We start from the raw sequence: 16742 nt of genomic DNA on the forward strand, positions 1-16742 counted from the left end.
CTATGGTTGAAGGTTAAAAAAGGTTTGCTATGGAAAAAACATGAAAGTGAAGAAGTATGAAATTAACCCTGAAAAATATTTCGACAAGGTCATCCTGTACATAGGAAGAGCCAATTGCCAAGAGCCAATTGTAATGTAAAAGGTAATACCAACACCTCGGGTTGAAAAAGTAGTTGAGAGCGACTAAAATAAGGCAATGTTTACGGATCCAGATACTTCAAACATTCTTTTTAGTTTCAGCTAGTTTACTGTTCTGTTCAATAAAATATATAACAACTTGTACTCTTTTCCTTCAATAAAAGTTGTAAATGTAAAATCATAATCCTCTTTCACAAGGGATTCCAGAAAACAATGGATATTCCAGATACTGCATAGGTCGAGTAACAGTTACAAATATTGCATATGCTATATGTATTTCAACACTAATCAAACTTAGAAGCTCCTTTAAAAAAAACTGAGAAGCTATACATTTTCATTCTTTCTATTGATGTGTAGTATTGATATTCATAATATACAAGCCTGCTTCAGGAGCAGCAGGCAGTTTAGACACAACTTTTGAAAAGGAAAATACACTTGGTGTGTAAAACATACTCAAAATAACTACTACAAAACCTGTGATCACAGGGTGTAAAGGGAAAATTTTCTAGGACAGTCTGAGCGCCATTTCATGAAGAAGAGCTCGCTTTTGGGAAGCATTAATTAGATTATTGGTTTCAGCGTTCTCAAGCACATCAGTGATCATTGCAGCTGCATGACCAAGAGGTTCCTCAGCTGCCCTCTTCAACATGAAGGCCTGAACAGCCACAAAAAATGATTAAAAAAAATTGTTCAGACAGTAACAAAGAAAATAATAATACAAGGGCATTAGAAAATCAGAAGCATAGGAAAGCATGAGACAAACTTATATCGTATCACACTAAAATTTTCTTAGCAGCGCCAAGCATTTACTTAGAAGTACAAAGTGTCAAATTCCTGAAGAAAACGACTGCATTCTCATTACAGAAAACATTAAAATGGACAAATATATACCCGCCAACTTGTGCAGGATTGCAAACATGTTGAAATTCAGCTATATAGTAAGAAAATAGATATAAGGACATTAACATGTAAAGCAGGTGATATGTAACTGTTGAAATTTGGGGCCTGACTCATCCTTATAGTAAGAAAATAGATATAAGGACATTAACATGTAAAGCAGGTGATATGTAACCGTTGAAATTTGGGGCCTAACTCATCCTTACAAAACCGACTTGTAAGGTGAGGAGTGCCTCCTCTTTATAAACTCTTCTCAAGAGTACTATCTATCCGATGTGGGGCTAAATCCACCCCCTCAAAGCCAACACAATGAAGGTGTTGGAGGCTGCAATGAAAGCTAACCCAAGGTCGCAATTTAGGCGACTAGGGGCGGACAGCAATTAAGGCGGAATTTCCAACACACCCCCTCATGCTTCAGCCCGGCCCAATGGGCCTGAAGCGTGGACGATGCGGGAAGCCCAACGATAGATCTAGGATAGGCTCTGATACCATGTTGAAATTTGGGGCCTAACTCATCCTTACAAAACCGGCTTGTAAGCCAACACAATGAAGGTGTTGGAGGCTGCAATGAAAGGTAACCCAAGGTCGCAATTTAGGTGACTAGGGACGGACCGCAATTAAGGCGGAATTTCCAACACACCCCCTCACGCTTCAGCCCGGCCCAATGGGCCTGAAGCGTGGACGATGCGGGAAGCCCAACGATAGATCTAGGATAGGCTCTGATACCATGTTGAAATTTGGGGCCTAACTCATCCTTACAAAACCGGCTTGTAAGGTGAGGAGTGCCTCCTCTTTATAAACTCTTCTCAAGAGTACCATATATCTGATGTGGGACTAAATCCACCCCCTCAAAGCCAACACAATGAAGGTGTTGGAGGCTGCAATGAAGGCTAACCCAAGGTCGCAATTTAGGCGACTAGGGGCGGACCGCAGTTAAGGCGGAATTTCCAACAGTAACAAATTAGGAGGTTGCACCGCCCGTAATGCACAGTGGGGATGAGGGAGTTTTAAAATGATAACCTGGCCATGATGAGCTATGGAAACTGTACAGGGTTCCTGAAACCAAGGTTCTCCATCAATTTGAACAGGAAACTTAGCAAACAATTGTATCTTAATTGACTGTCCTTGCGCAAGTCTTCGAGCTCGAGAAAGCCCAACCTATATTGACAAAGCAACAGACAGAGGATTTGAGCATCCAGAATTTCATAATTTGAACTCCATAAAACTTAATCTAGACAAAGAAATTGTCTCATGACATGGTCAAAACTCAAGCATGCCATTTTAAAATTGAAGAGAGCTTAAATACTGGAAATATGTAATAAGGTAGAAGTAACAGACCACAGGCTAGATTACAACTGAGATGGATGAGGTTCTAGATCCGTACAGAACATGATTAAAAAATAATAATAAGCATTCAAGCTCTAGTTCTTAAATTCAGATCATTTTTAAATATAATTCATGTAAAGTTTTTAAAAAAGGTTAGGCAGCTGCATATTTTTTATATCAGTGTTAAATCCCAAGTAAGACCCTTTAGTTATAATGCAATGTAAGTCCTACAATTGTACATCACTAGAACGGGGATAGGATTCATTTTTACCTGAAGCTTCCCAAGGTGCCATGTTCCAGATATGCTCACAACTTCAAGTATCTTGTCATGCATAGATTGTGGATCAAAATTATCATAATTTTCATCCTCATTTTGCCACAAATCTACACCTCCCATGTAGCTTCCAATATTTGCAACAAGCACCCCTTCAGCATCCTGGATGTAATTGAAAACCAAATTGAACAATTCAAGGAAGGGTCTAGCTCTAATTTTTGGTGGAGATAGGTTATAATGCATAAGAAACTAAAAAAGAAATTCTAATATAAAAATTTGAGCCCCCAAACTTAAGTTTGATTTCCCACATCTGTTCAAAAGACAAACTATAGCAATACACCCACTGGATTGAATGTTAACATGATAAGATACCCCCTTACATTATCTATTTATCAAAGGTCACTATCCTAAACCGCACCACTGCTACGGCCACCGTAGCATTTTCTTTCCGCTATGCTACGCCGCTATAGCGCGCTACTGACTACTACGACCCACCCTTATGCTAAAAATAGAAGGTGTGTGTGTGTGCGGGGGGTCGGGGGTGGGGGTGTAAAGTGTAGATAATTAACTCAGCAAAATGACTGGCTTCCCAATAACATACAGTTAGAGTTAGTCACTCAAATCAAAACAATTTATCATTATACGAGCAACCACACAAAAAAAAAGAGAGAAATGTGAAACAAATAAAGGTTATTTATTCTTAAAAGACTCACCTCAGGGACCTCAATTTCAACTCCATCCACCTCAACGCGAATCTGCCAAGGGAAATCTTCAAATGTCCTATCCATTATGCTTTTGGCACCTTCTCTTGCGTATAGAACTTTATTCATAAACTGCATATGTTAAGAATAAATTCAGCGTAGAACCCAAAAGTTCAAATACATTGAAATCTGAAGATCATGGTATGCATATTAAGATGAAGGGTTAAATATGTTTTTGGTCCCTATAAATATGTCAACTTTTTGTTTTAGTCCCTCTAAAAGTTTTCTTCAACTTTTAGTCCCTCAAAAATTTCCATCTTCACTTTTGGTCCCTCCTTTAAAGTAAACTCATATGTAAAATTCATATTTTTGAATAAAATTTTGCAAAAAAATTCATAATATTATAAGAATCTCTCCCAAAAAACATTAGAATTTTTTAACAAAACATAAATTTAATATGAGTTTTTATATTTTTGACGGTTAAAAATTCATATTTAATGTGTTTTGTTAAAAAAAATTAATTTTTTTTTTTGGGAATTTTTTTTACAATATTCTGCACAATTTCATTAAAAAATACAAAAATTAACTCAAAAATAATGATTGGAAATTTTATAGGGACTAAAAGTTGAAGAAAATTTTTAGAGGGACTAAAATGAAAAGTTGGTATATTTACAGGGACCAAAAACATATTTAACCCTAAGATGAATGATGGAATAGTGCAGCAAATATCAATTGTGAAATTGAAGCATGCACTTCAAGCTTGATGACAAAATTTATGAAGTGCATGTTGAAGTTCTAATCAAATGGCTTGAAAATTCATGGAAATAGACCGAAAGATTGCAAGAAGAATCGCCCACCTCTCAACTAGAAAAGAAGGTCAAGGCTTTGCGGGGAGTATTGTTAGGACATATACTGTCCTACCAGTATTATTTGAGGAATAATGCCGTGTGTTTACCCAATTTAGAGTGTGCTCCTGTTGCTCTTATTCTATCTAGTGGCCTATTGCCCTATTCAAACAGATGAGTGGCGGTTCAATCAGCCATTGTTTTTCTAAGTGGCTACTGCTCGCTTTTATATGTGTTGTTCAATTTACTTCTAGCACAGATCCAGGAGCTGGTTTGGCCAAGTTTTTCGTGGAGGAGGAGGTGATTTGACATGATTCTGGACACCGGTTAAGCCTCTTCTCTTCTCCGTTGCTCCTTCTCATGGAAATGGTTATGAGGTGATCGTGGCTTGAATGCTTTAGGAAGATTATTATATTGGCTTGGATGATTCGCTAGATTAGATATCAAGAGTTGTACTACCTTCTATGTTTTAATTTTTTGTTTTGACAAAAACTTCATGCTTTTCTATTTGGAGTTGTTAATTTGTTACTTTAGCTTAAGTTGTGAATCCGTTATTCATTATGTGTCTTTCTAATGCATTTGCAAAAATAATAAGAGATGATGTGGTCTTCTACATAACAAACACACATTTAACAAAATAATAACAAATAATTTTATACCAGTATACCACTCAATCAGCCCAGCTGCTTATTTTAATAAACTTTTCATTTTTTATAATGAACTTTCGATTTTCTTCAATTGAAGTTGCACTGTGTACGATGCACCCCATTGAAGAAGATACCTTGGTGATTCCCTTACATCGATCATTAGAAAACACTGGTAATCTTATTTTTGTTGGGATCATGTTAGATGCTACCTCAATATGCCAAACAACTAAAAATCTATTTTGTATTAGATATTAAATACCTGGTTATAAAACTTCTCTGGATTTTCCTCCCGCAGATTATGGATGTCCAAAGCAACCTTTGCATCACAACCAATTCCTAATACCAAATACTTGTTAGATACAAAACTAGTCATGATGATGCCAGAGTAGCTATAGCTTGAAAACCAGCAGATAACTTAGTCTAATAAAAATCAGCAGGAATGCATCTAATATCTAATTAATTATTCAAAATAAAGGCAGATAACTGATAAAGAAGAATGACTTATACTGATATAAGTACATTCATGAGAATACAGTCGGAATGGTGCCTGAGTTGAATGCTTAAATCTACTTAAGTTAAACCTCAGATTTGGCTCCTCTGTAATGAGAGTTGCACTTTAGAGGATAAAAGGCAGAATCAAAGCGTTTATATTAAAAACAGCTGTTGGATTTTAGAATCACCATAGTTTTCTTTTTTTGACAAAACTTCACCGTAGTTTGCCATACATATGCATGTATTCCATACTAATTTTCAAAATTCCAAACAATGATTATAGCTTATGCATTTAAAGCATTAAAGGAGCCGAATCCCCAACCTCATTTCAAACACCCGACACAGTCAGAGTAGAATCAGAATTGAAAGGATAAAGATGTAACTAGACAAAGCACAAATTAATACAAACAAATAGACCCTTCAATTTGTATCAACCATATTAAGACTCAAACTAGAGTACCAGACCATGACATAAAGCTCTAAAGGCGTCTCTCTCATCATCTTTAATCCACCCACCCCTATCCACCACCCAAAAGGAACCAGCTCTCAAGTAAAGTTTACAGAACTGACTTACCAAATATTTCAAAACAATACATTTAAATGTAATTCATAGGAACTATGAGGAAAATGCATTCACATACCAAGATAATTGTTCATAAACTTTGGTGGTTGGAGTTGTTGCTTTCCTTGTGGGTTACTGATTGTTACCTTCCACCGGTCAAGAATAGTAACCGCGGCATGTTCTATATGATGCAGAATTGTGGTAAGACCCCCTTGCCTCTCCACTGGGCCCAAGCCACCTCCCCAAGAGAGAACTCTAGCGAGATCATTTCCAGTACCAGCGGGAAGAATAGCAACTGGGGGAGGGGAATCAAAATTTTGTTTTTCTATTGCATTCAGAACCCATCCAACAGTACCATCTCCGCCGCATACAAGAACTCTGAAGTGAGGCACCTTTCTGAACAAATAAAGTCCCATCTCTGGTCCCTGTGATGAGCTCAACTCAAACACCTAGGCAAAACAAAGGAAGGTTCAACAATCACATTGCCAAAGAGTATTCACAATAAGTAAGAGGACCGTTTTCTCCATTTTTAGGAGTCTTTCATGAATACCAATAGAAGATAGCAACTATTATAATTTTGTTATGTATGCGTAATTTCATAAAAATAGACGAGTACTTGATGGATAGCTGTGCCATATTAGCCCCAATTCATAAATCTAGTGAGAAATAAAGGCTGCAAGCATTGCAGTGAATAACATTGAAATCAACCAAGAAAACTAAATGATAACCAGATATTGTAATATGTAGCAGAGTAACAAACCTGAACAGGATTTAAAAGAATGTTCATGCGCAGCCTAAGTGAGTCTCCACGCTGGGCACCACTCTTCTTATTTATAAAAACTAACACTGGCCTTGCATCTGGGGGCATACCAGTCAACTCATAATTCTGTCTCACTCCTAACACCTGGGACTCTTCCTTTTGACTTAAAGATGATGAATTGCGTGTGAGACTGGGGGCATACCTTTCTACTTCACTATCTTGACGCTGCAACTCTTTATTTGAGCCAACACTATTTTTTTCCTCCATTACATTATGTCCATTAGCTATTTGATGAGAATCTGCAGTGCTTTCTGTGGATATGTCACCAGTGCTCTCACTATTCCCAGATTCAGCCGGTATTTCATTTCCATGCTTGTACTTTTTGCTCTGGCTCCTAATACTTGCCCGAACTGAAGATGCTATCTCATTTGCACCATGGGTAATTGAGCTAAGAAAACCACCGGACAAGTTCCTGTTCAATTCCTTCACATGCAGAGGAGACAGTATTAATCTTTTAAAAGGGCCCAAATCACATATATCACCTGTTTCATTAGACATTGGACCATGACAATCAACGTGTACCAAACGTTGGCACCACAAGCAATACCATATAGGGGAACCGCTAAGGAAGGTCCCACCACACGGCTCTTCACAGTAACTACAGAAAGTAGTTTCATCAGGCTGGTCAGCTACGTCTGTCCAACGAACAGCCCACTGGTGCACGACATGCTCAAATCCAATCATAGAAACACACTTACAGTCCTTGTGTGCACTAGAAGAACAACTTAGATGAGATACTGCACCACAAATACAACACCGGTGGATAAAACTATCTGAAGCTACTATAGGTCCAAGAGTTTGAGAGGGTGACATGGACTTAAAGCATACACAGCAATTTGAATTCTTTGCACGAGATACCGATTCTAAACCCCAAGTATGAGGGGCCACAGGAACTTTGTGTTTTGCCTTAGGGTTTTTCTTAGATCTGGCTATAGCTTTCATCCAACTTAGATTAATGTTTCTCCTCCATTGAAAAGCCGTATAGGCTATAGTCAAAATTCCAACCAGGGCAGCAACGAAACAAGATATAATGAAAATCCGATCGGTTGGATTTTTTGTATTCCATGTATGGAGGAACAACTCAAAATCTATGTCGTCATCCATTCCTCGACTATGTAATTCTATCTAACTCGCTTGATCGTGGAAAACAAAACCAAGTTAATGTGCGATTGTTCACCAAAATTCATATGTAGGCAATGAAATGGTGTGTAATATATAACTAAGAAAACGTATTGAAGAAGAAAAACATTCCTGATCCCCAAATTTAGTCCAAAACATGTTCTGTCTGATAAGTTGAAATTTTGAAGCCCTGAGTAAGGGTATGAAAGATAAGCATGCAAAATACCTGTATCAAAAACAAAATTAAAATTAAAATAAAAATAGTAAGAATTTAGTAATCTAGTGTTGCAACTTAGGAGTTCCTAATTAATCATCATCAATTATTATTGCACATATTTGAAACAGAAAGCTTCATATTAAAAGAGAAATGAAAACAGTAACATCAGTTTACCACAAACCAACATGTTTCCAATGACTAATCGAGCACAAAAAAAAAAATTAAAAAATTAAAAAAATAAAAGAGAGATATTTGATGAATTGTGACATAAATAAATAAAATAAAATAAAAAGTAGCTTACAGTAGCGGTTGCGGCAGAGATATTGAAATGAATAGAAGAAACCCTAGTTATGTTGATCGATCGAGAAAGAGAGAGAGTTATAGTTTGGATTGAATAGAATAGAATGAATAATAAACCGAAACTTCAAAACAAGGGAAAGATGCAATGTGTGTTTCAGTAAATCCCCACAACACAACGTACCTTTTTTTATTCCTTTCTTTGATGTACAATAGAAAGTACCTTTTCCTTAACAAGAGAGGAAACTAAATCTTTATTTCTTGATTTATTTTATGAAAGAAAATATAAAACCGAAACAAAACTAGATTTATTTTTATTTTATTTTTAAGTACAAAGGACAGCCCAAAGTTTTTTTACCGCCATTTTTTTTTTTTCAAGGAACCGCCAATGTTATAAAAGTGAATTTATTATTATTTCTTTTTTGAAAGAATTTAATTATTTGTTTTATCAATCTTACGAAATTTCAACAAAAAGAAAAATAAAGTCTGTGTAAGAATCATTTCCATAAAAAATTAAACATTCTAAATAATTTTTATTAAGAAGAGTTTATTAGTTTAATTACTTAATTTAAAAATAAATTTAATTATGATAAAAAAACAAAATGATTTGTTTTTATCAGATACATAATAAAAAGAAAAATTATAAATGGCATAAATCATATAAACAAAAATAATAGTTAAAAAGATGATGTATGTAGACTAGATTTTAATCTATATATATTAATTTTTCAATTATCATTTTTATTTATATTTTATTCTCCATGTTGTCATTTTATTTAATTAATTAAAACTAAAATGAAATTGAGGAGATTCCAGATTCCATAGAGGCACACGCACGAATCCGATTGTTTGAGCTGTAAATGACAAAAACAGCCTTAAATTAAATAAAATATAATTCCCAATTAATCTAAAATCTTTGCAATCAGGTGGTGGTGGACTCAACAATGGAAACCCTAAACTCAGAACCAACGTCTCCTTTAAGAATAATTGATTCCAAACTTCAAATCTCTTCTCCACTTCCATCGTCGATGCTCAGGCTATGGAGGCAAGCTGCGCAACGGAATCTGAGGAACCAATGGTCACAATTGGCACCTCTCAAGGATAAATGGTCCTCCATTTCTTCCTCAGCAAGATCTTATGCCACTGCTCTCGTCAACTCTCATCTTTTTCAAAGGTATATATATTAATCCCTCAAATTTCATATTCTAGATTATTGATTTTGCATTTCATTTGGTAGGTACATGCCTAATATGAAGTTAGGTGTTTTGAGCGATATGCCTGATATCCGAAAGAGAGCTTGTTTCAAACTATTCAAGCAGCAGGTATGATATGGTTGATTTAAGTGTACTGCTTCTCTTTCTACTTGTACTTTTGCAAATCATACTCAACACTATTATTTGAATTTCGGATTTATTTAAGTCAAATCTTTGCACTTAGCTTTTAAGCTACACTCAATGACCCCGATCTGTATTTCATAATACATTTCTTTAGGAGAAAAAGAAACTGAATGCAGCTGAGCTTGTCATGAGTCTAGCTAGAGAGGTCATAAGTTTAGTTCGTAGCGCACTGGAAAAAAATGAAAGAAATACTTTCCTTCATAATGCTACTTTTAAGATAGAGAAAAATCAAGAAACAGAGCTTGGCTCAAGTGGCTAGAGGTCAAAGGTTTAATTCCAAGTGTATTGAGAAACTGCAAAGAAACATTTTGTAATGAAGTGCTACTTCTCTGCCGCCCTGTCAACATTATGTTTTTTCGCTTTCATTCACCACATTATATTTTCACTTTGTTTCCTGTTTTTCAAAGATTTAAGCTGAAAATGGTGAAAAAAAGAAAAAAATCTCGCTTTTTTGTTTAACTTCGTAAAAATGTCAAGAACCTTAAGTGAAAACTAAGTGGCTTTTTTTTTTTTTTTTGTAATTAAAATTGAAATCAAGAAACAAAATCAATTAACATTTTCTTAAACTGGACAAACTCTTATCGTCCCTCAAGCAGTATTAGTTATATCCTCTAATAAAATCTATTCTTTTGTCAAAAAAAGAATAACCTTAAAATATGTGTCGTCGTTTTAATACCCAGTTATGTGCTTAATTCACCTGTTCCAGGAGCTACAGAGGAGCCAGTTATTGCAATCTTATAAGGACATGGTATGCACTTGTATCCTTGTTTTATTTCAACTTGAAATGTGTATATATTTGTGCTTGCAAAGTAATGTAATGAACATACAAATTTTGGCATGCATAACTACTTAAACTGCTCGTTAATCTGAAAAATCACAAGTGTTATAGATGCCATATAATTTTATTTCCAATGATTTCCATGTTTTCATTCAAGAAAGATGGAAAAACCCAGACATGTAATGATATTCTGAAACCAGGGACGCTGTTAAAACTATTTGATCAAAAATGGAAATTTGCAATTTACGAGTATTTCTGGAAAATTTAGTTGTCTCATTGACATAACTGTATTTATCAGAGGTGATTGTTTACTGAATGGTACTGGAGTTATAGTATATTAGTGTATTTTCACTGTGACTTTAGGTGGGCGTTGTAAGTAAAATGGTCAATGTTAGCAGATCAATGAAGTGTTATTCCAGAGGATCAAACAATAGTCCATTGTTACAATTTTCCAATTACCCTAAAGACCAAAGTAACTCTGGAGATGGTGGAGGAATTCCGGTATTTGCATTCTTATCAATCTCTTCACATGGTATGATAACATTCACAATTTAACAATTTTGCGTCAATCATTTATAGGTAATAGTAGGTCTATGTTCTTGTAACTGAAGACCGTTGTTAACTTTTTTATACATTTTCAATTTTTTCAGTTGTATTTATGTGTATATTTTCACTTAAGGAAGTAATAGTAGATCTAGCTTGGAATAGAAAAATATTGTTCAACTTTTAATCCATCTGGAAAAGTATTTTTTTTCATTTTAAATATTATATAATTACCAAAAATTTAATTTATAGAGAAGTTTCAGTATACAAAACTAAAACCTTTTCCCACTGGGACGAGTCGTGTTAATGATTGACGGTTTATTTCCAAATCATTCTTAATAGTTCACTGCATAATTTTTTCCTGAGTAAGTAAAGAGAGTACTGGAAAATTTCTCATGTGTTACAATTTGCATGCCTTGTGCTAAACCGACATTCCTTGTTCGATTTCTTATTCATTCTATTTAAATAGAAGTCACGTGTTTCCAATACCCGTCTCCACAGCACTTACTTTCAATTTTTGTCTTTTTTGACTTCATAATTAAGACTGTATCATGTGCAATCAACATTGAGATTGTGTTTTACTTCCTCTCCCTCCCCTTAAGTTAGGTAGAAAATTGTTATGTAATCTAAGTTAGAATACATGCTTGTTTTGTCTTTCTGATAGAATTATCATTTTCTTAATTACCATGCATGGTTAAACAATAATTGAAGTTTTGACTAGTCCAAATGAAGCAGAATATGAAACTATTATAGGAAAAACATAAAAAGCTAGAAAACACTTGAATCATGAAATTCCACCATACGAGTCATATCTTTAAAAATATCGAATGGAAACAGAGTTTAGTTGTCTTCCTTAAATTGAGTTCCCTGACAAAATTATTTTCACTTAAGTTACTTTACTTTACATGTTTTGAAATTTCAGAGCAATTGGTGGAGGAGCTGGTTCAGATGTTCAGATTTGAACTGTGTTTGAAGGTAAATTGCAATTTTTGCAAGGATTTAATTGATATGCACTAGTAGTGTAAATATTTTTTACACAATCGATCAATCATAAGCATTGCATCATTAAATATATTTGACTTCAATCACGTTTATCTTAAATGTCATACAAATGTTGATTTGTGATTGTTTGACCGTGTAAAAAGTTTTACACTGAGGTGCATTAAAACTAATTTCTTTTTGAGATTGTTTTTTTTTCATCTTACATTGTTTTCTGACTTCCTTTATTATTATTGGGGAACATAATTAAAATGTGCAGCGCCTACTTGTTCTTCAATTTATTTCCATTGGTTATGATGCTTCACAAGTAAACAAGTTGCATTGGTCAGCTCAACTTTATGCCGATGAATTCAAAGATTTGAGTGACTGCAATCTGTTCTGTGAGGTGACTTGTGTACCAGTTCCACCAAGATTGAGGGACGGGAAATCTGACATGGGTGCTTTAAGATTCGACAACCAACCCAACCCAGAGGTTTTACAGGTTTGTATTTCTGCATTCATGGTAAAGTATCTATATTGAGGTTTAAAATTGTAAGGTTGATATGTAGCTATTGATTTGATGCTCCAAAGCTACTGTTATGTGGAAAACTAAATTTACTTTTCATCTCCCAAGTCATAGCTTGACTGCCTTACATCTGCAAATTGCACGGGCATAATTTTTTTTTAGTAAAAATGGGAAATTATCTTGGGACATTTTCTCTGGTAAAAAAAATTTGTCGTCGAGAACGTTGGAAAAAGGGTTACTTTGGGGATTTGTAGTGAATTCCTACTTTCAAACCCTTCAGTAAATTACTTAGGCCAATTGGACATTGCTTTTTTTTTATAAAAAAAAATTAGGTGCATTTTCTTAGGTGTTTTTCGTGCTGTTCTTCGCTTAAAGGTAGCTTTTGTGATAACAAACTTTGAGAAAACTATGAACCTGAGGTAACCATGGATATTTTTAAGTCAAGAACAACAAAAGAACCACATAAGGAAATGCACATAATTTTTTTATTTTTTATTATACATGTAAATTATAATTTTCTGTCTGTTATGAGATTATCTAACAGCATATTGCATTTTATATCATAGGTTTATCTAACATCATGGCTTGCAGAGGTGAACATAAACACTTTAAGGTAAAATTGCAATATGATATTACTCTTAATATATATGGTTTTCTTATTCTCACATGTTCCTCCACTCTCTCTTATTCACAGGGTGAATGAAATATTTGCAGTCGTTGGGGAGGAAATGCACGTTAGCATAGGTTAAAACTTAAAAGCATATGCTATTGGAGTCAGATTGAGTGGTTACACCTTCAAAGGCTCTTTTTGGACATTGTCAAGGTCTTATCATATGAAAAATTAATGGCAAGAGAAGTTCAATGCTTTGCTGTTGCAGACATGCGGTGAAAATATTACCAAGTCACATGGGATTTTATTTTTTTGTCAAGCAGAGTCTGGTGGCTAGAAATTCACTTTTTTTAAAGTGAACAAGTGAGGTGTTCGTGGTTCGAACCCCAGCCCCTACCAATTTTAGTCATATAACAATAACAAATTAACAAATCGTAGATATAGGACAATGTGGTTCTTGCTATGTGGATAAATTTTGTTTTCAAGATACTTTGCAAGATGGGTGTCCACGTGGATGCATATTAATGTATTATGCTCAACTCTAATGCAATTATGTGGGTGGTACAAAATTGCTTTCTTATTCTGTATCGTTTTCCTGATTCCTGATATGACCTTGAGGACAGATTAGAATATGTGTTTACTACAAGAAAAATAAGACTTATACCGATCTGATTGGTAACTAGATGATAGTAGATTCCATGAGATGACTACGTGTCAAGTCAGAATTAGGGGTGGCAAAAAACGGGTATTTAACTACCCACGGGCACGGGGCGGATAATTAAACGGGTATCCGTGGGTATAATAAATGGGTATTTAACTACCCGTTTTTTTATGGACATAGACACGGATTTGATGATACCTGTGCCCACGGGTATCCGTATCCGTTAATAAATTAAGTAAATTACTAAAATATTAATGTGTGTGTATATATATATATATATATATATATATATATAAACATGCACATGTTTCGTGTTTCAAAAAAACCATAGTTTACCATCTGTACAGCGCTATTCTATGTTTTTTCTCTCAAAATTCTTTAAAAAATCTCTCCCTCTCCTCTACTTTTGCAGTCAGGTTTTATTCTTCTCCTTCATCTTTTTTTTTTTCCTTCTTCTCATTAGCATGATTACTTGTTTATGATTTTAGAATTTAGGGCTTTAATTTTTTTAGAGGAATACATGAATATTTCAATTCGTAATATACATTAGACCAACCTTTTGTTTATAATATCAATCAATTATCAAACTAATTACGATAGTGATGAGGATGATATATAGCAGTCAGTTCTGAGGTTAATTGGCACATAGTTATGAGATTATCCAAAAAATTATCAAACTTCGAGCTGTTGCCAGTGATGAGGTTAATTGAAAGGAGGGAATCTAAATAAACAACCATATCTGAGATGCCCATATCAATTGTGATAGTGATACCATGATATATAGCAGTCAGTTCTGCTAGTAAAATGTCAGAAGAAGGAAGGAATTCTGAAAAACCTGACAAATAAAAGTCAGCACTGTTACGAATTAAACCACTGAAACCTGCCCGAGTCGGAGAACCAATACAACTCCCATCAACGTACAAAATTGTACAGTTGAAATTACTGTTGTTCCATGTGACATATCTATCCGAATCCATCACCGGCATGGGCTGAAAGAAGCAAATATTAATGTCCTCCACATAATAGCTAATGTTCGAAGCCAACCTTCGAAGCAACATGGATTCGTTACTCAAACACTGCGCATTGCGGCTCTGCCAAATCCACCATAACCCTGCAGCAAACAAACTAGCATGGCTGCCTTTTAAACCACTCTTGAACCAAACCTCAATATCTGTTATCGCAAAGAAATAGGGGTCCGAAAAACCAATGTGGTGCCAAATAATCTTCGAGAAAGTACAGTCACAGATGCAATGTAAAACAGTTTCATCAAAATCACCACACCGAGAACAAATCGCAGAAGCAATAATCTGCCTGTGATGAAGCAGAGCCAAGGTAGGGAGAGAGTCATAACAAGCCAGCCAAATTAAAAATTTATATTTTTCCGGAATTTTTTGTTTCCAAATCCAAGACCAGGAATGGATGTCGGTGTCAATGCCGGAGAGGGAGAGCAGCCACTGATATCCACTTTTGGCATAATAGGTACCATTTTTATTATGAGGTCAAATGAAGACATCGTCAATGGCATCGTTGAACCTGAAATTAATATTGTTAATGCAGTCAGTCACAACCTGAGGAAGAGGAGTGTACAACATAAGGAACCTTTGGTTGTTTGTAATAACATCTTTAACCGTGAAAACATAAACTAACTACTTCTTGTATCTTAGAAAATATAAAGGGTATAAAAAAGGTGAGATAAGATTATGAGAATCTGGCAAAGCTAAAACATTCAATTTAAGATGTTAACATACTTCTTTGAGAAAAGAAGTATATGTGAGAAAAGAGACTTTTTTTTAAAGGACGAGAAAAGATATTTAATCAGCCAACATTTGATAAAACTTATTTTACGTTTAATGATGTTTTTGTCATGTTCTAACATACAAGTATAATTTTTTGCAAATTTTAATATTTATAATTATATACTAACGAAGAGCGATCAATAGATATTACATTCATGTATTTTACATGCATATAAGTTTTATAAAAAAAAGTTGTTAACGTATTGTAATTTTTTTTGCAAATTGTAATATTTATAATTATATATCAATGAACAATGATCAATGCATTACATTCATGTATTTTACACGCATATAAGTTTTATAAAAAAGAAAAAAAATTGTTAACGTATCTTGAATTTAAAAAATTTCACACAGCTCGTTTAATTTGACTTGAAAGAAACACTATGTTGGAACTTTCAAAAAGTATGCATTAAAAATAATTAAAATGCAAGAAAAATGCAAGAGACTTTCTTTCTACTTCTACTTTCTCTTGTTGCGTTGTATGTATCTTTTGTCTTGATCCTTCACTTTACATAGCCTTTCCTTCTCTTCCACAAAATGTCTTTGCATCAGCTAGCTGGAGATGCATTTGCGAAAAAGACCGTAAAATGTTGCCCAGCATGCAGGCCACCACCACAAATATAGAGGAACTTGCCACGGTAATGAAACAATGGTGTTGACGGCTAGATCTGGAGCTATTCTTCCTATTTTCTCTCATTCGTTTTCACACTTGTTTCACCTGTCAACCGACTCATCCGCCTCCTGCTTCACCCTTCACCATCCCCGGAGCAATTGAATGGACGAAAAATCGATTGAGATCTACAAACATGGGTTTTGTTGCGGTTGATGTTTTTCGGCTCAAAATCGACTAAATCCACCCGTTGTCCACCCCTATGCATTTTCGCTAGATTGCTTTAAAACACAATGGTTCAAGAGCTAAATTAATAGAAGAAATTAGTATATAAAAAAATAAAAAATAAAAACTGGCCAAATATTAGTTTGCCTTGTGTGACACTCATGTTAATTTGATTTTTTTTCTTTTGTAAATATATATAATATTTGGTGACTTAATGCATAATAGTTATTTTTTATTGAAGATCTTAAAAGTTGCTGCCTGGTGGATAGTGATACAAGTGCAG

General features: G+C 34.7%; 2 protein-coding genes across 2 annotated transcripts; one reads left to right on the top strand and one right to left on the bottom strand.

The window, feature by feature from the left end:
- Nucleotides 1–309: 309 nt before the first annotated feature.
- On the bottom strand, nucleotides 310–8560 carry LOC25493874 (diacylglycerol kinase 1). The gene is made up of 8 exons (XM_013602515.3): nucleotides 8340–8560; nucleotides 6643–8047; nucleotides 5962–6331; nucleotides 5088–5164; nucleotides 3349–3468; nucleotides 2633–2797; nucleotides 2056–2193; nucleotides 310–793 (listed from the first exon to the last, which is right to left on the bottom strand). Exons 2-8 carry the CDS (start codon nucleotides 7804–7806, stop codon nucleotides 644–646), a joined length of 2184 nt encoding a protein of 727 aa, XP_013457969.1. The 5' UTR covers nucleotides 7807–8047; nucleotides 8340–8560; the 3' UTR covers nucleotides 310–643.
- Nucleotides 8561–9245: 685 nt separating this feature from the next.
- Nucleotides 9246–13750, top strand: LOC25493875 (uncharacterized). The gene is made up of 8 exons (XM_013602517.3): nucleotides 9246–9509; nucleotides 9573–9657; nucleotides 10439–10480; nucleotides 10874–11042; nucleotides 11976–12028; nucleotides 12312–12533; nucleotides 13124–13170; nucleotides 13252–13750. The coding sequence occupies exons 1-8, from the start codon at nucleotides 9280–9282 to the stop codon at nucleotides 13304–13306; spliced, it is 903 nt and encodes a 300-aa protein (XP_013457971.1). The 5' UTR covers nucleotides 9246–9279; the 3' UTR covers nucleotides 13307–13750.
- The last annotated feature ends 2992 nt before the right edge of the window (nucleotides 13751–16742 follow it).

Source organism: Medicago truncatula, chromosome 4 (assembly GCF_003473485.1).
Source record: "Medicago truncatula cultivar Jemalong A17 chromosome 4, MtrunA17r5.0-ANR, whole genome shotgun sequence".
NCBI lineage: Eukaryota > Viridiplantae > Streptophyta > Magnoliopsida > Fabales > Fabaceae > Medicago > Medicago truncatula.

Coding starts and splice junctions, on each gene's coding strand:
- LOC25493874 (XM_013602515.3), bottom strand. CDS start 7,806: ATGGATGACGACATAGATTTTGAGTTGTTCCTCCATACATGGAATACA. Junction 6,332..6,642: donor TTCTTTTAAATCCTGTTCAG/GTTTGTTACTCT, acceptor TGTTTTGCCTAG/GTGTTTGAGTTGAGCTCATC. Junction 2,194..2,632: donor GGCACCTTGGGAAGCTTCAG/GTAAAAATGAAT, acceptor TTGTCAATATAG/GTTGGGCTTTCTCGAGCTCG.
- LOC25493875 (XM_013602517.3), top strand. CDS start 9,280: ATGGAAACCCTAAACTCAGAACCAACGTCTCCTTTAAGAATAATTGAT. Junction 9,510..9,572: donor AACTCTCATCTTTTTCAAAG/GTATATATATTA, acceptor TTCATTTGGTAG/GTACATGCCTAATATGAAGT. Junction 11,043..11,975: donor CTTATCAATCTCTTCACATG/GTATGATAACAT, acceptor TTGAAATTTCAG/AGCAATTGGTGGAGGAGCTG.